Raw genomic sequence first — 27775 nt, forward strand, 5'->3', positions numbered from 1 at the left:
ACGTGCCCCTAGCAGGAACCGAACCTCTCTGATGTACATTTTAAATTATTTTTTTTAACACTGTCTGGGGCAGGGTACCGCTTCAGAGGGGTTATGGGTTTCTTCATGAGGATTTCCAACTAAGAGCCTTGGGTATTCTAATACTCATAAATTTTGATCCTAATGGTTGCACCCAGCTGCCTTGATCTATTCAAGCCATTCAGTGGCTGTTGGTACAAGATAAAATGTGCCGCTTTCCACTCCCTCTCCTTTCCTGGGCACACGGACAGTGTCTCTGTGCCATCTGGTGGATGTGGTGGCTGGGGTGGCGGTGCTCAAAGTAGTGGTTGAAAATAGGTCAAACATTGCAAAGACAACATTTACGAAAACGAGACTGAAGAAATGAGGGTCACTCAGCCCTTTCTCTTTTTAAAATGAAAATAGACATAAGTGTAGTAGAAAGAATCTACTTATATTCCATAGCTTCCTTCACTTGAACAAAGAGAAAAACTTGAAGCAGCCTTTCCCAGTCTTGTCTGATCAGAAGAATCATCTGAGACATTTGTTAATAATACCCATTTGCACCTAGTTTCAGATTCTTTAGGTGGCAAGTGGGGTTCAGAAATGTGTGGTTTGAATAAGGGGGACACTATCCTCTCTCACACGCTTTGAATTTTATAACCAGGCACATTTGGGAAGAATTGCTGTGATGAATCGAAAGAACCAAGTTGTTTGAGGCCATATGGTAAACTTCCTCAATTATTAATCAGAAGACATATTGTCCTAAAATGGGGAATTCTAATTAAGCAGGTGGAAGAGAAATGAGAAAATTAAGAATTAAAAGGATTCTTTGAGCAAGGTAATAGAACAAGGACAAAATGACATGTTTTAACTGAAGATGAAGAAGCCAGTGAAAAATAGCAGGATCAAATTTGTAGATGAGACACATGTTTTTGCGTGGACATTTAAAAAATATTGAGAGGCAGAGGTCCTACAAAAGAAACCTACTGAGAACGGGCAAAATGATTTCTAAGATCTTTTAGCTTTGATGAACTAAATGAAAACAATTTTAGTAGTCCAGATACCAGAGCTTGAATTAAGTTCATTTAAGAAATGAAAAGGTGGTTTTTAAATCCTGACATGTGGGAAGATGGAGAAAGAATTTTTTTTCTCCTATTAAATAGAAGAATCCAGGGCATTTATGGTTCTGGATAGCAGATAAAGCAGGACCCTGCTAATCGCTGTAAAAGATGTCCTCTAAGTAAAAATGCTTATCAAAGTAAAGAGAACAGATTGAATCCTCCAGGGAGAGTATGTGGGAAAGACTGACATAAAAGATTTATGGACTCATTTAGGAGTGTGCCCTTAGGGCTAGAGCTATTTCTTGTTATAGCCATTTTAAGAATCCTTTCTTTGGTTCTTGGGAAGATTCTGGTTAGATGGTCCATTTGGAGGAATCCTAAAAGTACTTCGTTCTGACAGCTGCAAAAACATCCAGGCTTTTCCTTCCATGTGTCCATGATCTGTAGGGAAGTACATTTCAGATCTGTCCTTTTCCATGTGCTATAGGATGCTTGGCCTCCATTTTGGAACCAAATACAGAGGAGGAAGTTCCGGAAGTCACTTTAACCCTTATACTTTGGAGATGTTATGAACCTTTTACCTTCTGTTTCTCACTCCTCCCATTTATAGCAATATTGTGGTCACCCAAGTTAAAAGTTTTGTAGTGGTGATGGCCTTTGGATTTACTCTTAGAAAGTTTGGTGAGCATGATTGAGTACAAATGCAATAAAATACGGCATAACGGTTATAATGTGCAGATAGGTAATGCACATTATTGCTATACTAGTAGCTAGCTATAAATAGAATAAAAACTTAAAATTTTGAGTCTGTTTATATATGAAAATGAAGGAAGTCAGAGTAATTGCAAGGTTTACTTATTTATCTTTAATCCTGACCTGCACATTATACATAGAAATGCTGTTTTACTTACAGGTTTGGTATTTCTAGTTAGATATGCTATCTTTTCATATTAATCATGAGGTTTTTGGGTTTTTTTAATCCTCACCCGAGGACATTTTTGCATTTATCTTCAGATAGAGTGGGAGGGAGAGAGGGAGGAAGAGAGAGAGAGAAACATTGATGTGAGAGAAACACATCGACTGGTTGCCACCCACACGACCCCATCTAAGGCCGGGGACAAACCGCAACCGAATTACATGCCCTTAGCGGGAACCGAACCTGGGACTCTCTGGTCCGTGGGCCAACACTCCAACCGCTGAGCCAAACCAGCCAGGGCAATCATGAGTTATTAATATGTGTTTCATTTATGAAGATAGTGCTGTTGATTTATTGAGCCTGAGTTATTTTCTAAATAAAGGTGATAGATACCCCCTGAGCTATTCATATAGTTTCTCCCTAGTCCACTATTGTCACGGACATATATTGCTTTCTAGGTGGCTGGCTGAAGGTTGTAGAATCTTTTCTCGTTGCAAAATGAATTGGCCTGTTCCAGAATCAACCTGTGACTTGATCTCATCAGTAATATATTTGAAATGAATCGTTAGTCCTTTACAATAAATATTTATAAGTAGTTAAAAGGGTAGTATAGGAAGAACCCTGGCTGGTTTGGCTCAGTGGTAAGAGCATCAGTCTGCAGACCAATGAGTGATGGGTTCAGTTCCCGTCAAGGGCAGTACCTTGGTTGCAGGTCGGAGTCCTGTGGGCGGCAGTCACTTGATGTGTCCCTCTCACATTGATATTTCTCTCTCTCTCCCTCCCTTGCACTCTGTCTGAAGATAGATAGAAAAATATCCTTTGGTGAGGATTAAAAAAAGATAGTATGGGAACAAATGTTTGACACTTAACTTCTTATTCCTAGTAGAAATGTTATTCTCTAATAAAATAAAGCATGTGATACTGCCACATAAATAGCAGATCAGTGGAGCAGAATAGAAAGGCAATCGACTGACTGAAATTAAGTAAAATGATCAAGGTTGCATTTTGTATCAGTATGGGGGGGTAGGTTATTTATTAAAAGTAGCCATCTGGAGAAAAATGGGAACTTGCACTTTTAGCATCAAATACTTTCAGATGGGTCAAGGATGTAAAATTTAAAATGAAGGTATTAAAGTATTATAAGAGAACATGGAGGATGTTTTACACCATCTTAGCATACAACTAATGATAATTAATTTCAACGAACAGCATATCCAACTGGAAATACCAAACCTGGAAGATAAGTGAAATATGCATAGCATGTCCATGTACAATATACACCTCTAGGGGGCAGAGGAATGATAAATAAACTTTGCAGTCACTCTGACTTTCTTTATTTTTATGTTTAAACATACAGACTTTTTTATGTATGATGTAAAAGTCATAAAAGGAAAGGACTATAAAAATTGACCACATTTTTTAAATATGCAAAGAAAATCATATATAAAAGCAAAAGACAAATATCAAATTGGTAAAAATATTTGCAGCAGGTATAACAAAGAATATACTTATTTCTTCATTATTTAAAGAGGTTTTACCAATAAAAAAATCTCACCAGCTGCCAGTAAAAGATGGGCATAATTCTCAGGAAGGAAAATTTAGATGACTTTTAAACAAAGTAAGTTAGCCTTATTCATGATAAGAATCAAAAATAGAATCAAAATTAGATACTACTTTTTTTTTTTTTTATCCTTGCCTGAGGACATTTTTTCCACTTTTTGTTCCGGTAGAGTGGGAGGGAGAGAGAGGAACAGAGAGAGAGAGAAACATCGACGTGAAAGGGACACATCGCGTGGCCGCCACCCGCATGACCAACCAGGGCCGGGGACAATGCAACCGAGGTACATGCCCTTAGTGGGAACTGAACCTGGGTCTCTCTGGACCGCAGGCTGATGCTCTAACCGCTGCGCCAAACTGGCCAGGGCTAGATACTATTTTTAACCTAAAAACTGACAGAAGTAAAGTTTGATAACACACTGATAAGGATATATGGAAATGGATACTTTTATACATTTTAAAGGGAGGGTAAATTGGTACAACCAATATGTGTAAAGATATATATGTATGTCACTGCAGTATTATTTGTAATAATAAAAGATTTTACTATTTAAAATGTTTGTAATATTTAGTCCATTACTAAGGGACTCAACAAATAAACTACTATAGCCATAAAAAGAAATACTATATAGCTAACAAAGTAAATATTGAGGCAGATTACATATACAGGTATGGAAAACCATCTAAGATAAATACTTGTTATTAAGTGTGAAAAAAGCAGCCCGGCCGGTGTGGCTCAGTGGTTGAGCGTCGACCCATGCACCAAGAAGTCGCTGGTTCGATTCCCAGTCAGGGCACATGCCCAGGTTGTGGGCCTGATCCCCAATGGGGGGCATGCAGGAGGTGGCCAATTGATGTTCTCTCTTATCAATGTTTCTATCTTTCTCACCCTCCCTCCCTCTCTCTCTAAAATCAATAAAGAAAAAAAATTACAAAAAAAAAGGTATGAAAAAAGCTGCATGCAAACCGATATAGTATTCAACCATATATGTAAGGGAAAAAGGATATTTATGCATATATGTTTATATATGCATAGAATATTTCTGAAAGGTTATAAACGAATAGGGACCAGTAGGTATCACTATGGAAGTGCATGGTTAGGTGTAGCTGGGGTTGAGAGTAGACTTCGTTTTCACAGTATACTCTTGTCTCATGAATTTATATCATAGGCTTCCATCATTCATTCATTCATTCATTCACTCAATAAATATTTGTTGAACTCTGCTATGTCCCAAGCACTATGTTGTTAGATGCTAAACACAGAGCAGTGAATGAGAAAAGAAGCCCCTGTCCTTGCAGGGCTTAACATTCTGAGGGTGGGTGGGCTATTGACAGTTAATAATTTCATAAGCAAATAAATATAAATAAGCAATATGTCAATAAGAGATAAGTACATATCTCCACCAACAAAAAGATTACGACTCACTTTATTGTGATACTCGCTATATTGCGGTGATTTGGAACTGAGCCCTCAATATCTCTGATATATGCCTGTACTCTGGTGAAAAAAATCATAGTAAGTTGGGAAGTGCTGATACAGGCTGGTCAGGAATCTGCAGCAGTGATGACTGAGCAGAGACTTGAAGGAAGCTGGGGAATAAGGCACGTATAAATATCGGGAAGAAAGTTGCAGGCAGGGGAAACTAAGAACAGAGGTCATGAGCCATACATTTGCTTGGCATGTTTTGAGGAACAGCAAGGAAGCCTCTGAATGTAGTGGAATGAAGTAGGGGGAGATGGACAGGTGATGAGGTCAGAAACACGTGGCACAGTACAGGGTTCTTGAATGCAACGTGACTATTTGCACTGACAGATGCAAAGCTTCTGAGCGTGTTGAAGATAATTGCTCCCCAGAGCAGGGTTACTCTGACTGCTGTGTGGGGTAGGACAGTGCTCTTTACTGGTATAATGTGAGCTGCTTATGTAACTTACATTTTTTTAGTAGCCACAGTTAAAGAGGTAAAAAGATACAGGTAAACTTAATTTTAATGATAGATTTTATTTAACTCAGTATATTTGAAATATTATCATTCGACATGTAATCAATATAAACAAATTATCAATGAGATACTGTACGTTTGGGGTACTTAACCTTCAAACTCTGATGAGTATTTTACACTTAGAGCACATTTCAATTTAGATGCTGAATTTTCAACAGTTAAAGTGTAGTGCTACCAAAGCAACAAAGCTGTATTTAATGGGAAAATATTTTATACTACTTTAGTTTTTAAGTTTAAAGTAATTAAAATTCAATACATTTAAAATTTCAGGTTCTCAGTCATACTAGCCACATTTCAAGTGCGTAATAGCCACATGTGTCTGGTGACTACTGTATTGGACAGCATGGGAATGGAGTTGGGGGAGGGGAGGGTCATGCAGAAGCAGGTTGATGAATCAATAACTTAAGAAGAGATGGTGACTTTGACCAGAGTGATAGCAGTGGAGTGTTGAGGAGTAGTTGTATTGAAGGCATATTTGTAGGGCTGACAGGACTTATTATTAGAGTGAATGTAGGATATGAAAGAAAGGGAGGAGTCAACAGCAATCTTTTTTTTTGTCTGAACAGTTGAAGAATGGAGTTGACATTTATTGAGATGAAGCGAGAGATGGGAGAAGGAGGCTTCTGGGTGGGATGGAGAGCAGTCAGGAGTTAGGTTTCAGGTGTTAAGTCGAGATACTTGTTAAACAGCACAATGGAGATGCCAGAAATGACAGCTGGATATGTGACTCTGAAGCTCAGGAGAGGTTTAATCGCGAGAGCCCTCAGATCACCTAGTGAGGAAGAATTGACGGAAGAGTTGGAGGACCAAACCAAAGAGCTTCTGAATGTTTTTAGAGAGGAGGAGTCGGTGATCGAGACTGAGAAGGAGAAGCCAGTAAGTTAGAAGAACCCGTAGAGAATGGTGGTTTGGATGGTAAGTGAAGAGTGTTTCAAGGGAAGTTGCGATTTATTTATTTATTTTTAAACCATCAAATTTGGCTGATAGGTTAAAGTAAATTGAAAATTAAGAGTTGACCACTGGATTTACCGACATAAAGATGATCTTGACAAGAGCTGTTCAGTGGGGGAGAAGTGAGAGTGGGTTAAAAACAAAAAACAAAAAACTGGAGAAGTGGAGATTGTAAATGTTGACAGGTTTTGTGAATTTTGCTATAGAGGGCAACAGAAATGAGTTGGAAGCCAGAGAGCTGTGCATTGTTTGTTTTTTAAATGAAAGAAAGAATGCATGTTAATGTGCTGATGAGAATGATCTAGCAGAGAGGGAGATGGTGATGATTCAGGAGACTTTTATTAAAAGAGAGTAGCTAAAGGGATGTCATTTACACAAACACATGAACTACCTGTTAAATAGCCCCAATTGAGGTAACAGAAGAGAAGCAAGAGGGTTCTATAATCTATAATTAGCCTCTTACTAATACATATAAAATTGCATGGCTCACTTTTTCCCATCATTTTAAAATTAAGGTATAATTTACATGTAGTAGAATTACATTTGACAAACACATGCACCATTACAATCTAGGTCATTTTAAAACTTTTATTTAGGGCTGTAGGTTAGCGTGTCCTATGATGTTGGACCCTGTACATATGGGTTATATCATTATTTCTGCTTTGACATATTTGTAAACCCATAAAATAGGCATATTCTTTCCTACAGTAAGTTACTAATTTGGTTCTTTTAGGAGAATGTGATACAGGCTTGGATTTAGGTTTTTCCAAAAGCTAATTGAGGCAAAAAAACAAAAAAATTTTCCCAGAAAGTCTGCTGTGAAAAAATAATTTACACTGGCATCATGCAGACAAACCACAATAATTTGACTGAATTTTTTTTCATTTTAATTGGACATATTGAAGGTGATTAACAGAAACTGGAAGAATTATGAGTGACAGAAATCATTGGTGTCTAGACAATTCTAATGGAAACCAGAAAGATTCCATTTACTCAAGAAATTGAAATAAAATTTGAGCCCAGATTTTGTGCCTGTGCCAAGCTTTGGCATAAGGTTTTTCCTTGCCACTTCCCTAGGTGGTGGATCTCCTTTAGTTAATTCAGGGAATTGCCAGAACCAAAATCCAGGCAGGTCTTTACATTTTTGTTTTTAATATGCCCTGGCCAGTTTGGCTCAGCGGTTAGAGCGTCAGCCTGTGGTCCGGAGAGACCCGGGTTCGGTTCCCGCTAAGGGCACATACTTCGGTTGCAGTTTGTCCCCGGCCCTGGTTGGTCGTGCGGGTGGCAGCCACTCGATGTGTCCCTTCACATCGATGTTTCTCTCTCTCTCTCTCCCTCCCACTCTATCTGTACAAAAAATGGAAAAATATCCTTGGGTGAGGATAAAAAGAAAAAAAAAAAAAAATAAATAAATACATCAAGTGCCAGGAATTGGCTTCTGGACAGTATTGGGCCCCTATTGCCAAGAAGATAGGAATTAAGGCCAGGTACTTATGAAAAATTGTTTAGACATGGTTTGGTTTACTTCTCTTAACCTGGCTCTAATTTCGGGAGACTGGGTATTTGTAACTTATTTTGAGTAAAAAAAACAAAACTTGTATTTCTGCTGCTGAACCTAGTTTATTCGATTAAAGCAAATTGTCTAAATATGTACATGGCTTTATTTCTGAATGTTACTGTGATTGAAATCCCAGTGAGCCCCTTTAATTGCTTCTAAAACAGATTTTATTTTTACTAATTAAAAAATCATATAGATACCTTATTTGCAGACCTTCCTCTTGTTTCAGCAGCTGTAGTGATTCTGTCTCGCTTTCTCTTTTTTTCTTCAGAATGGCAATAGCTTTTTAATTATAAAACAAGTGCATGCATGTTCATAAAATGTTTTTTCAATAATAAAAAAGTATTGAGCCCTGGCTGGTTTGGCTCAGCGGTTGGAGCGTCGGCCTGCGGTCCGGAGAGACCCGGGTTCGGTTCCCGCTAAGGGCACGTACCTCGGTTGCAGTTTGTCCCCGGCCCTGGTTGGTCGTGCGGGTGGCAGCCACTTGATGTGTCCCTTCACATCGATGTTTCTCTCTCTCTCTCTTCCTCTCTCTCCCTCCAGCTCTATCTGAACAAAAAATGGAAAAATGTCCTCGGGTGAGGATAAAAAAAAAAAAAAAAAAGTATTGAGACATTCCTCCATAGCACTCACCAGAGCTAACCTCTATTAAATTTGTTAGTTATCTTGCCAGACTTTTTGCACATGTATAAACTAATGTGTATATGTAGTTTTTAAGATAAATGGAGTCATACTAATAGGAACATTTTTCCATGGCAATACATAATTGTATTGGGGGAGAGGGATATGTTCCATCATATACATGTGCCAAAAGATGTTTAAACATTTAAATTCTTTCCAGGTTTTTGCTTTTATCCACATTGCTGTAATCCTAGGACATGTATACATTGCTTATCTGCTTAGTTTACTAGGATATATATCCAGCAGAGGGTATGCCCATTATCCATTGTGACGTTGCAGAGGCCGGGGATCAGCTTGCTACTTAGGCAATAGAGGGCAGTCGAAAGAATATTTGTTGAAGTGGAAAGAGGCTTTACGATGTGTACAATTGTTTTTAAAGCACTTAAAATTAAAAAAAAATTTTTTTTTCTTTATTCATTTTAGAGAGAGAGGAAGGGGAAGGAGATAGAAACATCGATGAGAGAGAACATAGATTGGCTCCCCTCCTGCATGCCCCCCACTGGGGATCAGGCCCACCACCTGGGCATGTGCCCTGACTGGATTCGAGCTGGTGACCTCTTGGTGCATGGGGGTGCTCAACCAGTGAGCCACTCCAGCCGGGCAAAGCACTTAAAATTTTATTCTCTAACACACAGTTCCATTACTCCTGTAATTACACTGTCAGACTGCCTGCCCTCCAGAAAGGCTCTCCAGTACTCCCTCCACCAAGAGTGTGTTAGCCCCTTGAGTGCAGGGGACAGTGTACTAGGTGCCAAGTAAATATTTTTAAAATGTACCCATTTTGCCACATCTTCACCAACTCAGGGCACTACCTAACTTTAAAAAATATTTTTTTTCTTTATTGATTTTAGAGAGAAAAGAGAGGAGAGAGGTAGAGACATCAATGAGAGGAAACACTGATTGGCCACCCCCTGCATGCCCCTCACCAGGTTCAGGCCCACAACCTGTGCATGTGCCCTGACCATGAATTGAACCAGCGACCTCTTGGTGCATGGGTTGACACCCAACCACTACTGAGCTATACCTGCTGGGCTACCATCTTAATCTTTATCAATCTGGTAGATGAAAAACTTTCTTTTAAAAAGTTTTAATTTTTTTATTATTAAAATCAGGCATTCTTTTTATATGATCACTGACATTTCTATTTCTTCATGTACTCAGCTTATTTTTATATTGAACTTTGTCTTATTATTGACTTATAAGTAGGAAGTTAATTAAATACAAATTCTTGAGGATAGTAATCTAATGACCTATCCGTTGCAAATTTGTTCACCAACTCTGAGATTTGTCTTTTAAGTATATTGGGTCTTTGTTACTTAGAAAATACTTATTTTTAGGTAGTCAAATCTGTCAATCTGTTTTCACTTAAGATTTCTAAATTCTGTAACATGCTTTCATTTTTCCTAATACTTTTACGGTTTTGTTTTGTTTTTAATCCTCGCCCGAGGACATCCTTCCATTTTTTGTTCAGATAGAGTGGGAGGAAGAGAGAGGAACAGAGAGCGAGAGAGAAACATCGACGTGAAAGGGACACATCGAGTGGCTGCCACCCGCATAACCAAACCAGGGCCGGGGACAAACTGCAACCGAGGTACGTGCCCTTAGCGGGAACCAAACCAGGGTCTCTTTGGACCACAGGCCGACGCTGTAACCGCTGAGCCAAACCAGCCAGGGCACTTTTACGGTTTTAATTTTCATATTTAAAATGTTTTATCTTTCTGGAATTTATTTTTGTGCAAGATGAGCAATTGAAATCTAAGGTTTTATTTATTCAGATGGACAATTTCTTATCTCAACAGCGTTTTTAAAGTTTTCCATCCTTTCCCCATAGGTTTGAAATGCTACCTTTACTGTATGTAGAACTATCATATATAAATGAAGTACTTTCTGGGCTTCAATTTTTATTTTGTTAATTTACTGCTCTGCTTCTTAGCCAGTGTCACGTTATTTCAGTCACTTTTGCGATGTAATAATTTTGAAATCTGGTGGGCTAAAATTCCCTCTTCCACATTATTCCTTGTTTTCAAGATTTTCTTGGCTGTTTCTGCCTTTACTCTTTCATTTTAGAATCAATTTGGCAAATTTATTAAGTTCCCTCTAAATTCTTTTGGTATTAACTGACATGCCAGATCTGGCTTTAATGATATTTCTCTTTTTGTTTTGACTAATGCTTTATATTCTTCTTCTTCTTTTTTGAGTGTTAGGTTTAAATTTAGGGTCAAGCTGTTTACTAACCTTATTACCTTTATTTTGTTTGCTTTACATTTTTTTTGCAAGTTTCTGACTTTTGCTTCTAAAACAGTATATCACAGATGATCTCGTCTTAAACATTCAGCAGCATTAAGGTCATTTAAAAATCCATCTGAGAGCCAGATTTTCCCAGGGCTCTGTTCTCACATGGATCTGTGGTGTGTTCTTCTTTTGCCTGGGACTGAGTTTATGGCATGTGCCTATCAAATACATAGCTCTTCCTCTCCTAGAATCAGATTATTATTTTACAGTTTAGTGGATTCTTAAATGAGTGAATAACCATATTTAGGGAGTTTTGATAATAACCTTAATCGTTAGCAATTAATAAGATGTTATTTTTAAAAATCAAGATTCAGTTACAGAGAGTAAGGAAACTTGATTTCATAACACTGGTTGTTCAGTCATATCTAAGAAACAGTAAACAAAGGCCCTGGTCAGTTTGGCTCTGCAGTTAGAGCTTCGGCCCCTGGACCAATGAGTCATGGGTTTGATTCTGGTCAAGGGCTTGTACCTCGGTTGCGGTTTGTCCCTGGCCCTGGTCGGGGTTGTGCAGGAAGCAACCAATCAATGTGTCTCTCTCACATCAATGTTTCTCTCTCTTGCTCTCTCTCTACCCCTCACTCCCACTCTATCTGAAGATAAATGGAAAAAATATCCTCAGGTGAGGATTAAAACAAAAACAAAAACAAACACAAGGACCTGGTATTTAAATTTACTTCAAACTTAGTGTAAGTTATGAAACCTGTTAAAAAGAAAAGGGCCCGGTTGGTGTGGCTCAGTGGTTGAGCATCAACCCATGTACCATTCGGGGCACATGCCCAGGTTGTGGGCCCGATCCCCAGTTGATGTTCTCTCTCATCGATGTTTCTATCTCTCTTTCCCTCTCCCTTCCTCTCTCTAATCAATAAAGAAAAAAAAATTTTTTTAATTAAGAAAAGGTACAATGTAGGCTACATGACAGGAAGTATGGCATCCAGATTCAGTACTGGCTCCAATCTATGCAAATCACTTTTTATAGTTGTATGCACCTGTTTTGTATCAGGGACTAAACCAGGTGCTAGGGTACAAAGCTGAGAGGCATAACCCACTTATAGTAGAACTACAGGTAAATGATAATAGTTTCATGAAGAACAGAAGAAGGGCCTCCAGGCCCTGGACCACAGAGGCGGGGGGCAGCTTTTCAGGAGGAGGTACCACATAGAGCATAGGCTGGAGAGGTGGAGCCACGGCCCTCACCAATGACGAGACCTTGTACAAATCATTTAACCTCATTCTAGCTCAGTTTCTTCATGTATAAGATGAAGTCGGTAATAACAGAAATCACACTTTTGTCCTAAGCATTAGTGATATTACATAATATATATGAAGATTCTAGAGCAGACTCTGGCACATAGTAATGAGTCAGAAAATGGTATGAAATCCCATATTGAAGTGTTAGGAGGTAGGAGTTATCCCAGCAGAAGGGAAGGTGCACGCCAAAGCCAGTGTGGTTAAACTGGGGCCTTTCCGGACTGCAGAGTATTTCATGATTGGTGGGTGGGGTGCATGTGGGGGAGTAGCTAAGATGAAGCTGGGAAGGGGGGCAGGGGTGAGATCTCCCAACAGGAGCTTTGGGCCATGTGGAGGAGTCCAGACGCCATTTAAGAAGTGTTGTAGGGTCTTTGAAGGCCTGAAGTTTAAGGGGAGTGTCCCGAACAGTGTTACCAGTGGAAAAACTGGTTTGTTATAGATGTGTGGAGAGGCTAGGAAAGCTGTTTGAAGTAGGCAGTCCACTCAGAGCAGTGGTGCTCAGCCCTGGCTGCACGTTGGAACCTTTTAACGGTCTGGTGCCCAAGTTGACTCCGTATCAATTATATCAGCAGCCCTGGGGGTAGGACCTGGGTATTGGTGTTTTTTATTGCTTCCCAGATAATTCCACTGCACAACCATGGTTGTGAACCGTGGTAACTGCATTCAAACCAGATTTGATAAAGTTCCCAATTAAAGAAGTGCCCACCATCAAAAGCTTTGAACCACGGTAAAGAGATACCAAGAACCAGGGTTAAGAGGTACTAAGTAGGATATAGTGCTCAGTTGATTGAGGAGGGGCTTGATTATTTCCGGATTGGGTCGCTGGGTGGATGCTGATCAATGCTCAGTTGTATACCAAGACTGAGACTGTGAAAGAGAAGCAGATTTGGGTATTAGGCTTTATTGAGTGAGCAAGAGAAAGGTAAAGAATGTAATTTTAAAATGTGAATATTCGCCCTGGCCGGTTTGGCTCAGCGGTTAGAGCGTCGGCCTGCAGTCTGGAGAGACCCAGGTTCGGTTCCCGCTAGGGGCATGTACCTCGGTTGCAGTTTGTCCCCGGCCCTGATTGGGTCGTGTGGGTGGCAACCACTTGATGTGTCCCTTTCACGTGGATGTTTCTCTCTCTCTCTCTCCCTCATACTCTATCTGAATAAAATATCGAAAAATGTCCTTGGGTGAGGATTAAAAAAAAAAAGTGAATATTCAAGGGAAATCATGCACAAAAAAGTAGGCAGAGAGAAAGACTGAAGGGGAAGAGCCAATGGCATAGTTGGAAACTCAGCGAACAGAGTACATAATCGATGCCTGAGACCCTTGAGGAGACAGGGGGTGCGAGCAGACATGAAAGAAGTAATTTATATGAGAATTTCCACTCAGAGAGAAATAAGTAAAAATATGTGCGGGTGCAGATGAGTTCACAGGTTGAGGGGTTGAGGAAGAAGGGCTGTGCGCTGCCTGGTGGTCTGATCCCTAACTGCAGGAGATAGGAGTGTCTGCTGAGAATGCGGAGGTCAGAGGCGGGGAGGCAGGAGTGTGGGCGAGCTTTGAGGGCTGAGGAAGGGCTGTCTGAGGAAGGAGACGGGCAAGGAGGTATCTCAGTAGTCCTCTTTTTATTTTTTTGATTAATTAATTCTTTAATAGTTTATTGATTGTTAGAGAGGGGGGAGAGGAAAGAAGCATGGATGTGAGAGCACGACATTGGCCGGCTGCCTCCTGCACACCGCTGCTGGGGATTGAACTCGGAGTGCAGCTAACCTCCCTTTGGGGCTCAGAATGACACCCAGCCCCTGAGCCACACAGCCAGGGCTAGTCCTGCTCTTAATGTTGCTTCTCCCCGAGTTTCAGGGTTTACGCTCTTTCACATAATTCCTGGGTGATCTCCTTTGTTATATCAGATTACACTGTTAGCATCTAAGAGAAACGTGATAAACGGAAGTGTGTCTGGAGCAGTTAAGTCATTGATATGGTAGCTCAGAAGATTGTTTATTGGCTTTTTGGGGGGGTGGTTCTTTGACATCTTAATTTAAAATTTAGAGTTGAAATCACATGAAAATACTGCACAGCCCTGGCTGGTTTGGCTCAGTGGTTAGAGAGTCGGCCTGCCGACTGAAGGGTGGCAGGTTCGATTCTAGTCAAGGACACATACCTGGGTTTCGGGTTTGATCCCCTCCCCAGTCCGGGTCATGTGGGAGGCAACCAATTGATGTGTCTCTCTCACATGGATGGTTTTCTCTCTCTCCTCCCCCCTCCCTCCCTTTCACTCTATCTAAAAATTAAAAGAAAAATATCCTCAGGTGAGGATTCACAAAAATAAAAATTAAACAAAATAAAACACTGCACAAATCCCGCAATTTCCAACGTCATTATTCCAGGTAGCATCATGTTTTCTCTCTGTTGTAATAAAACGTCAAAAAACTACCAACTTCATATTTTGAAAATATGTTAACTTTTAGTATAAATATTTTGTATTTATACTATAAAGAAATTCTAATAGATATTTGACTTCATGGTATACTTTATATATATATATATACACACACACTTTTTGTTTACGATGTCTAACAAAGATCTAACTGGATTTCTCAACTCTGATGTAAACTATGCTTTGCATTATGCATTCTCTCAATATTTTTTTCCTCTAACTAAACATCTGGTAGTTAATTGTCGGATAGACTGAACTATTTCAGATTTCCTGTTCAGTAGAACTAATTGCATTCACTACAACGAAGCGGTCGTTGGTATGGCTTTTCAGTAAGCCATCTTGTTTATCATTTGCTTATAAGATAATTATAAATTATTTAAACAAACTAGGATTAGGACTGGGGGGTTAGAAGGTGACCTTGATATTGCAGAACATTAACCCAATGCTTTGATATCATTTCAGGTAACATTTCATTTGTTGCATTTCCAGTATCCAGCACCAACTCACCAACAAAGATTTTACCAAAAACCCTAGGACCGATAAATGTGAATGTTGGACCCCAAATGGTAAGAAAATCATCAAATCTTAGAATTTGAAACTTGACTAAAAATACTTGGTCACATATTTTACTTAATTTCTTATCTCAGTCATTTTTTAAAGAAGTTTTGTTTTTATCTGATGTAACTGCCTAAATCTTGGGAAAAAGAAAGGCACTGTGCTGCCCGATGGCTCATTTCACCGAGTTGACTCGGTTCTGGAGGTGAGGTAGGTGTTTGCTCCCTATCTGAGGCTTTTCTTGTTCCTCCTTGTTTGGCTAAATTGATTTGAAATCTGTTATGTTTTTATGTTCTCTTCCATTTTCTCCTTATAAAATAATTTTTACCGCCCTATGGACTCTCGTATAAATTGAACATGACCCATTAGTTAATCTATATCTGGATCTATTAATTTAAAATCTTTGATAAAGGACATTTGGGGGAAAACAACATGCCACTTCATTTAAATATTTTTAAAAAAATTTTTTTCCTTTATTGATTTTAGAGAGAGAGGAGAGGAGAAGGAGAGAGAGATGGAAACATCGATGAGAGAGAACATCGATTGGCTGCCTCCTGTACACCCCCCACTGGGGATTGGGCCTACAACCTGGGCATATGCCCTGACTGGGAATAGAACCGGCCACCTCTTGGTGCATGAACTGATGCTCAACCACTGAGCCACACCGGCTGGGCTCATTTAAATCTTGAACAGTAGAAATAATGGATGAAAAATGGGAAATATTTAACTGTTTCTCTAAAGGTATTTCATTGATTATGTTAGAGCTTGAAATATAGCACTGTTAGAAAACCTTATGTAAACAAAGTTACATGCAACTGCTCTAAAAACTATACCTAATTTAAATGGCTTCACCCACCATTAGCAAAAAGTACATAAACATTTGAACAACAGCTTTTCATAGTGAGGGCTTACGTGTTCTCATCTACAGAGCAATAAAGATAAAATTTTCCCATAATGTATAGTACTGTGGACTATGTTGAACACAAATTATTTAGACAAAAATATCTTTTAACATTCTTAGTGGCTCCAGAAAGTCTTTAAAAATTTTAAGACATTCTAGACATGACATTTTTCCTGATCGCTTAAGGACTGTTAATTATCTACAGAATCCAAGCCAAAGATCTTACACAGTTTACTATAACTATGTGAAGAATGTAATCTAGCTCCAAACCTCAGAGACTTGAGCTCAGGGAAGTATTCCCATTTCAAGTATATTTTCAAACATTTGTTAAGCATTTGCCCCTCACCAGCCACTACAGTAGGTATAAGTGAGGTAAGGCACCTCACTTTAAAGTCTGTATTTTGAAATGTGATTATATAAACACCAAACTTAAACAAATAATCCTGAACTCTTATGAGTTTGACCTTTACAGTACTCCTCTGTCTTTGTTTTTTTTTAATCCTCACCTGAGGATATTTCTCCATTGATTTTTAGATAGATTGGGAGGGAGGCAGAGAGGGAGGGAAGGAGAGAGAGAGAGAAACATTGGTGTGAGAGAGGTACACTGACTGGTTGCTTCCGGCAGGAACCCAACCAGGGCCAGGGATCGAACCCAAAACTCTGGTCCGAGGACTGACACTAACTGCTGAGCCAAACCAGCCAGGGCAGTACTCCTCTGTTTTTGAGATAGTGTTTTCTATTGGTATTTTGGTGATGGTGCTACAGCTCAAGTTCATATGTCTCTTTTGGAAACACGTAGTTTCTCTTTCCATTGTCAATTTGAACTAATGTACATAAAAGTCTTCATACACTTCAGTTCTGACAATAAGTAATCAAGAATACTATGTACACAATTACTGCAAACCTCAGAATCAGCAAGAAAAGGTCAGAAGGAGAGATCTGGAGCTCTCCTTTAAACCAGGCCTGCCCAAGGGCTTTGTTTCTCACCTTGACTCTCGGGTGCTTTCTGCAGTTTTAGGTCGTGGGCCAGAGTCAGAGTTTTTGTTTTGATTTCCTAATTGATGTGGAACCCCAGCTAGAGCCATATCTTCCTTCTCCTCTTGCTTGTCTCTTTTGAACGTTGTCCCTTCACCTTCAATTTCTGATTTTAAAAAACATTTGTTTAGTTAGAAATTCTTGAATAAAATCTAATTTCTTCTTACTGCACATTTAAATTTCATGTCTCTTTGTAAGCCAAATCTTAATGGTAGATAGAAATTGCAAAAGTTGCCCTGGCCGGTTTTGCTCAGTGGTTAGAGCACCAGCCTGCAGTCCAGAGAGACCCGGGTTCAGTTCTGGTAAGGGCATGTACCTCGGTTGCAGTTTGTCCCCGGCCCTGGTTGGCAGCCACTCGATGTGTCCATTTCACGTCGATGTTTCTCTCTCTCTCTCTTCCTCTCTCTCCCTCCTACTGTATCTGAACAAAAAATGGAAAAATGTCCTCGGGTGAGGTTCAAAAAAGAAAGAAATTTCAAAAGTTGTCCAGCCGGTGTGACTCAGTGGTTGAGCATCAACCCATGTACCAAGAGGTCGCCGGTTCGATTTCCGGTCAGGACACATGCCCAGGTTGTGGGCCTGATCCCCAGTGGGGGGCATGCAGGAGGCAGCCAATCGATGTTCTCTCTCATCGATGTTTCTATCTTTCTCTCCTCACTTCCTCTCTCTCTAAAAATCAATAAAGGAAAAAAAAAATTCAGAAAGCCCCAAGAGCCCTGGCCGGTTTGGCTCAGCTGTTAGAGCATCGACCTGTGGTCCAGAGAGACACAGGTTCGGTTCCCGCTAAGTGCACGTACCTCGGTTGCAGTTTGTCCCCGGCCCTGGTTGGGTCGTGCGGGTGGCAGCCACTCTGTGTCCCTTTCACGTCGATATTTCTCGATGTTTCTCTCTCTCTTCCTCCTACTCTATCTGAACAAAAAATGTCCTCGGGTGAGGATAAAAAAAAAAAAAAAGCCACAAGAAAAAAGTTGTGTTCAGTGTTTATAGAAACAAGCAGTAACTGTTTCAGTTTGGAATACTTACCCCTTTCTTTTTTTTTTAAGGAAGTTACTTTATTATTATTATTATTATTATTTGCGTTTATCTTCAGATAGAGCGGGAGAGAGAGAGGAAAGAAGAGAGACAGAGAAACATCGATGTGAGAGAGACACATTGAGTGGCTGCCACCCACACAACCCCAACTGGAGCTGGGGACAAACTGCAACCGAAGTACATGCCCTTAGCGGGAACCAAACCTGGGTCTCTCTGGTCCGCGGACCGACGCTCTAACCGCTGAGCGAAACCGGCCAGGGCTCATCCCCTTTCCTAAAGGTATCTGCTTATATACAGGGAGACAGCAAAAGCAGGTTTACAGGTGTTCGTATGGAAAAAGACATGCAGGTTATGATTATTATAGTAGCTGTATTAACGCAAAAGAATGTCATAATGGCTCCGTGAACCTACTTTCCCCCACCTTTGTATATAAGATACCCTCATGATTATCTTTATTTTAATATGGTTAAAACTGCATGTTTCTTATATTGAAAACTAAAAATTTGTTAAATAATGAATCCATTAATATAATACTTTATATAGATATTATATAGGTTTTTTTCCCCTTCAGAATATAGGTGCTCCCTTGGCTTTTCTTACTGTAGATGGCAGTAGTACATAAGATGTGTTGATTGACAGTGGAAATGCTCTAGAATGAGGTTTATTTGCTATATGATTTTCATAGCCTAACTGTAATCTGTTGTGAAAAGAAACCACAATTACATTTACATTAAGGTTGTCTGTTTTTTTTGTGGGGAAGGGGAAACTTTGTTTTCCTTATCAGATCAACTGAATACCGGAAGTAATTACCTCTAATTATCTCTCATTTTAATTTTGGATTTCAAAATTAAGTTTCAGTTTTATAAAGCATGTCTGAGTCATGACCTACATCGTTTTCCTGTCCTGTGTTCAGTGGTTGATCAGTTATGTTGACTTGGGTTTTGTTTCTTCAGACTGGCTGTCCTAATTTAAGAACTCATTTCATCTCACGTGAGCTTCTGACTTGTCTTTCCAATTCAAGTCTGTCATCTCCAGTTTGTTCATTCAGGAAATGTTTATTAAAGACTGACTATGTACCAGGCTCTGTGCTAAGAGAAGGGAGCAGAGTATTGCTAATCACTCTCAGATCAGAAGAGAATATCAGCTGACAATCTGACACAGAGGAAGGAAATACAGACTAGAACATAGCAGTTCATTTCCAAAGTCATTCTCAAAAATGATAACCTGTTTTCTGATGTCCTGTTTCCCTTCCTTCTTTTATTTTCTACAAAACCCTTTATTAACTCAAGTAAAACCCAGCCTGTAGGCTAATAACAGAGAGAGAAAGAACTTTTTTGTAATAATCCTGCACAGGTAGTGCAGTCAGGGGTAGGTAGGAACACTTAGAATTACTTTTTGGAGACCCCTGTTCTTGAAAGAGTAGACCAGAGACTGATCAAGTACTCAGATTTCCTCCTTTATTTTTTATTTTTTTGTTTTTTTTTTTTTTTGTTAATCCTCACTTGAGGATATTTTTCCAGTGAATTTAAAGAGTGTGGAAGGGAGGGAGGAGAGAGAAGCGAGTGATGATACATTGATGTGAGAGAGACACATTGATTGGTTGCCTCCTCCACACAACCTGATCAGGGTTTGGGATTGAACCTGCAACCCAGGTACATGCCCTCGACCGGGAATCACACCTGAGACCCTTCAGTGCACAGGCCGATGCTCCATCCACTGAGCCACCCCAGTCATGGCAAATTTTCCTTCTTAAGCTGTCATACTCAAGGTCAGTCTGATGTAGTGATTGTTGAAAACTATCTTTTATATTGTAGAGTATTCTCTTACTGGATTTTATATAATCCTTTCTAGAGTATCAATGTATAAAAAAACTACTTTTCTCCCATCATTTTAAAGCTGGGTCTTCTGTCTCAGGTCAGGAAATATTTATTGTACCTTTCCTGTGAGCACTGTGCTAGGCTCTGCAGACTTTCTCTCTGCCCTGAAGGCCTTGACGGAATGGAGGTGTGGATGTGGGATGGGATGCATGGAATGTTGGGAGGTCCAAATGCATTGTCTAGGATTCATATTTTCACACCAGACAAGCTTCCTAATGCCCTGTTTGATAATCCTTGCCATATTGTAGAGAATCAGAATTCTCCAGACATCTATCATTGTTTATGGTCTTTAAAAAAAAAAAAAAACAAAACTGATTTTAGAGAGAGAGGAAGGAAAAGGGAGAGAGAGAGAGAAAGAAAAAAATCAATAACACCAGTGGGTTGGTTGCCTCTTGTATGCACCCTGACCTGGGATCAAACTCAAAACCTGGGGATGTGCCCTGACTGGGAATCGAACCTGCAACCATTTGGTGTATGGGATCATGCTCCAACCAACTGAGCCACACTAGCCAGGGCTTTATTATTTCTTATTTATGTATTCATTTTATTAATCTTCACCCAAGGATACCTTTCCATTAATTTTTAGATAGAGTGGAAAGGAAGAACGGGGGCGGGGAGGGGGGTGGGAAGAGAAGAGAGACATCGATTGTTTTTCTCCCGCACGACCCAGACCGGGACTGGGAATCGAACCGCAGCTGATATACGTGTCCTTGACTGGAATTGAACCCAAGACCCTGCAGTCTGTGGGCCAACATTCTAACCACTGAGCAACCGGCCAGGGCATGGGAGTTTTATTTTTTAACTATAGAATTAATGTATTAAAATGATTTCCTAGGCATTTATATAATGTAATATTTCCCTAGACCCAAACTATCATAATGCCAAACAGAAGGTAACTAAAGTTCTTAAGCATTTAGTAAGTGAATAACTGTTGACTCGACTTTACTAAATCTGAACTCAGCCTGAAATGAAGATGAATCCTTCCCTTTGGTTCAGTGTGGAGCAAGTTAGCAACTAACTTAATGACTCAAATTAGCTCCTGGCTGCAGAAACAGGTTTCATGTGATCATGGAGACAAAAATTAATTAGCATTTTGACCTACATAAGATAGTAGAAATAAAACTGTTTATTTTGTTTTAAGAGCTGTCATTTAAAGATTATACATCCACATAGATGCTTTTCTCTCTTAACTGGAACTTACCCAAAGCCTTACTACTATGAACATTGGTGAGAGTAAACAAAAACAGGGCCCACAGTCATCCACATCGGGATAATCTCATTTCATTGCTCCCCATTCACTAGAGCAATGTATACCCTTTTTTTTTTTTTTAATGAAAATGCTTCAAAAGATATTCCTAGAATGCTAAATTGTTTTTGTATTAATGAGACTTGGAAGGCAATTTGGCAACACATCCCAAGGCATTTTTTTTTAAACGTATTTTTAAAATTAATTTGAGAGAGAGAGAGAAGCAAACATCAATGTGAAAGAAAAACATCGTTCAGTGGCCTCCTGAATGCGCCTGACTCAGGGATCAAACCTGCAACCTAGGTATGTGACCTGACTAGGAATTGAACCTGAGACGTTCCCGTGCACGGGACGACGCTCCAACCACAACTTTGGCCAGGGCACCAAAAAAACTTTTTTTAAAAGTTCATATTTTGCCTGGTCTATGTGGTTCAGTGGTTGAGCGTCAACCCATGCACTAAGAGGTTGCCAGTTCGATTCCTGGTCAGGGCACATGCCCAGGTTGTGGGCTCAATCCCAATAGGGGGACGTGCAGGAGGTAGCCATTCTCTTCTATCATGTTTCTCTCTCTCTCTCTAAAATCAATAAAAAACATTTTTAAAAAATCCATATCCTTAGTTTCATCAGTTCCTTTCCTGAAGTCTGTCCTTAGGAAATAGAAATTAAGGCCAAGATCATTGTACAAAAATGTTTATCACGTTTCTGTTTATAATACTGAATTGTAACACTGTAACTGTTTATAATACTGAATACAGTGGAACCTTGGTTCTTGAACTTCATTCATTCCGGAAGTCTGTTCGAGAAGCGATTTGTTCGAAAACCAAATCATTTTTTTCCCATTAGAAATAATGTAAATTGAATTAATTTGTCCAGACCCCCTAATGATTCCCTGTTTTAACCTTTCTGATATAGTACATGTCTAATGTACTGTTTAATCTATAAACAAACACTTCTTGCCTAGCCTTACATGAACCACTGTCAGCACCCGATCCGGGGGTGTCTTTCAGGAAGTTAGGGTGTAGCATCTTCCGGTTTTCACATATCATTACCTCCGAAAGGCTATCACCAGCTAACTGCTTTCATTTATCAAAATCAGCATCAGTTTCTCTGCCTCTTCAGTTGCCTGTGATCGATGTTTCTTTCACACCCTTAGCAGCGTTAGCACTCTTGATGGCCTCTTTATGTCTTAAGATTGTGCTAAACATCCATTTTGCCAGCAACAAAAGCAAAACAAAACACAAAAAACCCACAAAAGTATTCTCAACACAATTTCCTGAGTTGTTAACAACGTGAGGTTTTAGCTGTAAACTGACTGGCGGTCTCTCCTGTGTGGCCTCAGAGATGCTTTCTGCCATGCTGATGTATCAGCCTGAAATTGTTTCCGTGAACAGCTTGGGCGAGAACCGAACTGTTCAAAATGGGAGACACTGGAGAACCCAGGTTTGACTGTAATTGAATATCCATATACTGTATCTAATAGGAAATAATAATTTTACATGTTGGAATGTTTTACTGTCTTTAATGTCTTTGAAGGATATTTAATGACATGAGGACATGCTCTTGAAAAACTGATAAAAAGATAAAATTGCATCTGGGTAATAATCCAAATTGTATAATGTCTTTGCCTATACTTTGGACTGTGAAGATCTGATTTACTGTTACTCAGTTCTAGTAAATCAAGCTTGACTGGAATTAGGTTATGTAATTTCAAAGAAAGCTTAAGTTTTTCTGATTTTTAAAATATGGTCAGTTGCCAGCTAATCTTTCCAAATTGCTCTTCACTTGCTGAAACCTGCATTATGACCTCATGTCAGTATAAGATCCTGGGACACAAATGAATCAAAGGTATTGCTTATGTTTTAGATGATTAATATTAAGTGCATTTTGGACAGTTAGGTTTCCTCTTTGTAAGGTTAGCAGTCAACATTATGTTGTGCCTGTAGACTTTTCTTAATAACTCAGAATTTTATTTTTTTTTGTCCTAACTTTGCAGATTATAAGCACACCACAGAGACTGACCAGTTCAGGAAGTGTTCTGATTGGGAGTCCATACACCCCTGCACCAGCAATGGTCACTCAGACACACATAGCGGAAGCTACTGGCTGGGTCCCAGGGTAAGAGTATTGTTACAAGTTAACATTTTTAAAACTTTTAAAAGAATGTTCTGACCTTTTTTTCTCACAATCTTGTCTTCTTTTCTTGTTTCATGTTAGTCTAGTCCTTAAAAACTAATGGTCCTTCAAAGTAAAGTTACCTATTTTATTTCACTTCATATCTTAGATATAAACTCTTTATGGGGCAACCATTTTAAAACAGAGAAAAATATTATAATAATAATTTGTACCTGAATCTTCTGGCTTTTTTCAACCCTGAAAGAGAGCTACATTCTATGATTATGGCATTTAGCTGCTTTCAAGATGTCAAAACTATATTTTATATTGTTTTAATAAACATAAGAAAAGATATATTAAGTGTTGGCTATACTCAGAATTTCCCCTATGAATTCTTGTTTCCTTAAAAACCAGAAAAGGAACTAGGAAAAAGAGGCCAAATATATTAAAATTTTCATTTGAGTTTCCCCTTGATTTTGAAACACTTGATTCCTTTGAAACACTGGGCAATTAAATCAATACTTCTTCTGTGTTACTCAGTTGCCACTTTTAGTATCAAACCTTCATGTTTCCCCTTTGCCTGTAAAATACCCTTACCCAACTTTTTTCCGCTGCTTAACAGCTCATCTTTCCATAAAAGAAAAAAGAAATAATAAAATTAATGATGCAAAACTTTATTCTCTCACGTTTAAAAGTTATTTACATTGTTACTATTTACTTATTATTATTATTATTTAAATAATTTATTTTTTTCTCAGTATGTTTTTATTGATTTTTTAGAGAGAGGGGAACAGAGAGGGAGAGACAGAAACATCGATTGGCCACCTCCTGCACACCCCCACGGGGGATCGAGCCTACAACCTGGGCATGTGCCCTGACCAGGAATCAAACCAGTGACCTCTTGGGGCATGAGTCAACACTCAGCCACTGAGCCACACTGGCTGAGCTACATTGTTATTTAAATACTGCACTGTTGGTACTATCATTGATTTACAACTGGGGATTAAGTTGAATAACAATTCTGGCAAAGTGTTTTATGCCATGAACGCACATACATTAGAGACGGAAGAGTTTCATATGTGTTCATACTTTTCCATTATTAGATGAGATGAAATGACAGTCACCTGTCATTTCATGGCCTTTATTTGGTCCTAATGAACATTCTCAGGTAGAGGTAGAAGTTGTCTTGGATTTCTGCACAGCCCTGAGAGATTATAACGTGAAAGGTGTGCCTGTGCCGGTGGTGTTGGTCCACTTTGGAGATGACCGGGGCTGGGATATTTCAGCCCAGCTGTGCTTTATATATTGGAGGTGGTATGGTTGTCAGTGTTTCTATAGTCGTGATTCCAGAATAAATAAAACTTTTCTGTGCCTTTTCCTTGTAAACTTGCAATGTTTTCCTCCTTAAAGATTCATTGAACTCATTTCAAACTAGGTTATCATGTAGTGATTTCTTAGCCTTTTGATAAAATGAAAATTTTAAATTTATGGACATATCTTTTACATTTGTTAGTTTTTTGTTTTTTAATCCTCACCCAAAAATATTTTTCCATTGATTTCTTTTTAGATAAAATGAGAAGGAGGGAGGGAGGGAGGGAGAGAGAGAAACATGATAGAGAGACACATCAATTGGTCACCTCCTGCATGACCCCAACTGGGGCTGGGGTTGAATCCCCAACCTAGGTAAGTGCCCTTGACTGGGCATCAAACCCTCAACTTTTTGGTCATCGGGCTGACACTCTAACCTCTGAGCCAAACTGGCCAGGGCATATTTTTTAGTTACTGTGTTTGACTATATTTATTGTGGAATTAGACAAGTTATAATAAATTACTCATGAAAAAAGTAGTGTTTATATATGTTCTTTTCTTTTCTTTTTAGCGATAGAAAACGGGCTAGAGAATTTATAGACTCTGATTTTTCAGAAAGGTGAGTATGAGTGTGAGTATTTGGTTTGAGAGACGCTACTGCAGAGAGAGGTTTGGTTCCCAGACTCTAGTTTGAGTTAGTGAGATGTTTTTATTCATATAACTTTAAGTGTATGAATTTCTACCATTATTTCATACCACATTGAGTATTCTACTTATCATTACATCAATTTCTTATATTTGTGTGGTTTCAAAAGAAATTGTCCTGTGAATAGATTGGCTGTTGGTAATATGTCATTTAGCTTCCTCCCTCTGTTTGGGAAATGCATTTTTCTACCAAAGGGAATACTCCGCATTACTTCAGCATGCCCAAATTAAAAAAAAACACAAAACGGGTTTGATTGAACACATTTGAAAATCATAGTAAATTCTAACTTCTTTATCAAATACTATATCAAGTATAATGTAACCTTTCCTTAGACTGTTAGGACAGTGGTTCTCAGTTCTCCGTGTGTATCAGAATCACCTGTGGTCTGTTGAGAAACTATAAATGCCTGCCTACCAACTGAGAAACTCCATATTAAAAACTATCACTTTATGGTCATTATTTGAATTTAGGTTCCACAATCCATGCAAGTCACTATACAAGGTATGATATTAATATTGCACTGTTAAAATAAGATGTGTAGCGCTGCCAGTGTGGCTCACTGGTTGAGGGTCATACCATGCACCAGGAGGTTGCCGGTTCAATTCCTGGTCAGGGCACATGCCCAGGTTGCAGGCTTGATTCCCAGTAGGGGGCGTGCAGGAGGCAGCCAGTCCCTGTTTCTCTCTCTCCCTTCCTCTCTCTGGTATCAATTAAAAAAAAAGATGTATAGTCTTAGAGGCAGTTGAATTCTGTAAGATTGCTACTATTTTAAATAAAACCTTGCCAGTTATGCTTTTTAAATTTTATTTTTGATTCTGAGATTTTTGTAATTCCCTTTTTCAATGGTATTTCAGTCTGTTGGGTCATTTGCTCTCGATATAATAGTTCTCTGTCTTTTCCATTTTCTAATTGGCAATCTCTGACTTTCTGGCACTGAGAAACTAGATGGCCAATTGTGTTAGAATTCAGTCTAAAATAAAAGTGAATAGACTCTGAGTAAGGACCTTGGGGCTGTAGATTTAAACAGTGTGTTTTCTTGACACGGCTCTGCTTGAATTCCTTGTTGGCCTTTGTTGCTTGCTTCTTGGTTCTTAACTGTTTTCAACACAAAATCATGTCTTAGGAACTGCTGTATCATATTGAAATATATGAGAAAATGTGCTTTTCTCTCTAATGGAAAATCCTCTTTCCAACTCATCCTGGTCTTTGTGTTTATTCTAGGATAGGGTAGCAGTATAAGTTCTTGCAGCTGTATTTAGTAATGTTTAAGGCCTTAAAGTAGAACTAGTCATTAGTTATGATTGATGGCACCTATGTCCTGCAAATAACATAAACCTTAAGATTCTCTTTACGTTCTCCTTCACAAGAAAAAGACTTCTAGCTTTGGCTGGTTTGGCTCAGTGGTTAAGGTCACGGGTTCAATTCCCAGTCAAGGGCACGTACTTTGGTTGCAGGTTTGACCTCTGGCCCCCATAGGGGTTGTGAGGGAGGCAGCCAGTCGATGTGTCTCTCACATCAGTGTTTCTTTCTCTCTCTCTCTCTCTCTCTCTCTCTCTCTCCCCTTCCCTCCCACTCTATCTAAAAATCAATGGGAAAATATCCTTGGGTGAGGATTAACAAGAAAAAGAAAGAAAGAAAAAGACCTCTAAAGATCACATTAAAAGTGTTAGGTTAAATTTGTGGGTGTAAACATTGATTCGATCTTCCCTTTCTGCATCTGGGTTCATTAACCTTATTTTATTTTTTGGTTTTGCTTTTTATTATTCTCTTATTATTTTTTAAATTAATTTATTATTGTTGTTGTTGTTGTTAATCCTCACCTAGGGTATTTTTTTCTGTTATTTTTTTTTTTAGAGAAAGTGGAATGGAGCCCGGCCGGTGTGGTTCAGTGGTTGGGCGTCGACCCATGCACCAAGAGGTCACCGGTTTGGTTCCCGGTCAGGGCACATGCCCAGGTTGTGGGCCAAGTCCCGAGTGAGGGGACATGCAGGAGGTGGCCAATTGATGTTCTCCCTCATTGATGTTTCTCTCTAACCACTGAGCCAAACTAGCCGGGGCTTGATGTTTCTCTCTCTCTCTCTCTCTCCCTCTCTCTTTAAAAATCAATAAAGAAAAAAAGAAAAATTTTTTAAAAAAAGAGAAAATGGAAAGGGTGGGGTGAAGAAAACGAAACATCAATGTGAGAAAGAGAAATCAATTGTTGCCTTCCACACATACCCTGACCAGAGCTGAGGAGCGAACCTGCAACCCAGGTACATGCCTTTGACTAGGAATTAAACCCAAGACCCTTTGGTGTGCAGACCTATGCTCTAACCAC

General features: G+C 39.2%; 1 protein-coding gene across 8 annotated transcripts in view; it reads left to right on the top strand.

Annotated features, from left to right (window-relative positions):
- The window catches only part of TFDP2 (transcription factor Dp-2), a 143293-nt gene that overhangs the window by 76140 nt on the left and 39378 nt on the right, over positions 1–27775 (top strand). For 5 of the 8 annotated variants that reach the window (XM_036267602.1, XM_036267596.1, XM_036267597.1 and 2 more), the window contains 3 exons: positions 15149–15252; positions 23326–23447; positions 25324–25371. In XM_036267602.1, coding sequence (XP_036123495.1) covers positions 15149–15252; positions 23326–23447; positions 25324–25371 — 274 coding nt within the window. Of the gene's footprint in view, positions 1–6223; positions 6450–9691; positions 9783–15148; positions 15253–22671; positions 22773–23325; positions 23448–25323; positions 25372–27775 lie in introns of those variants that run through there. The other 3 variants (XM_036267600.1, XM_036267601.1, XM_036267598.1) reach the window with 3 other exon arrangements.

Source organism: Molossus molossus, unplaced genomic scaffold (genome assembly GCF_014108415.1).
Source record: "Molossus molossus isolate mMolMol1 unplaced genomic scaffold, mMolMol1.p scaffold_m16_p_18, whole genome shotgun sequence".
NCBI lineage: Eukaryota > Metazoa > Chordata > Mammalia > Chiroptera > Molossidae > Molossus > Molossus molossus.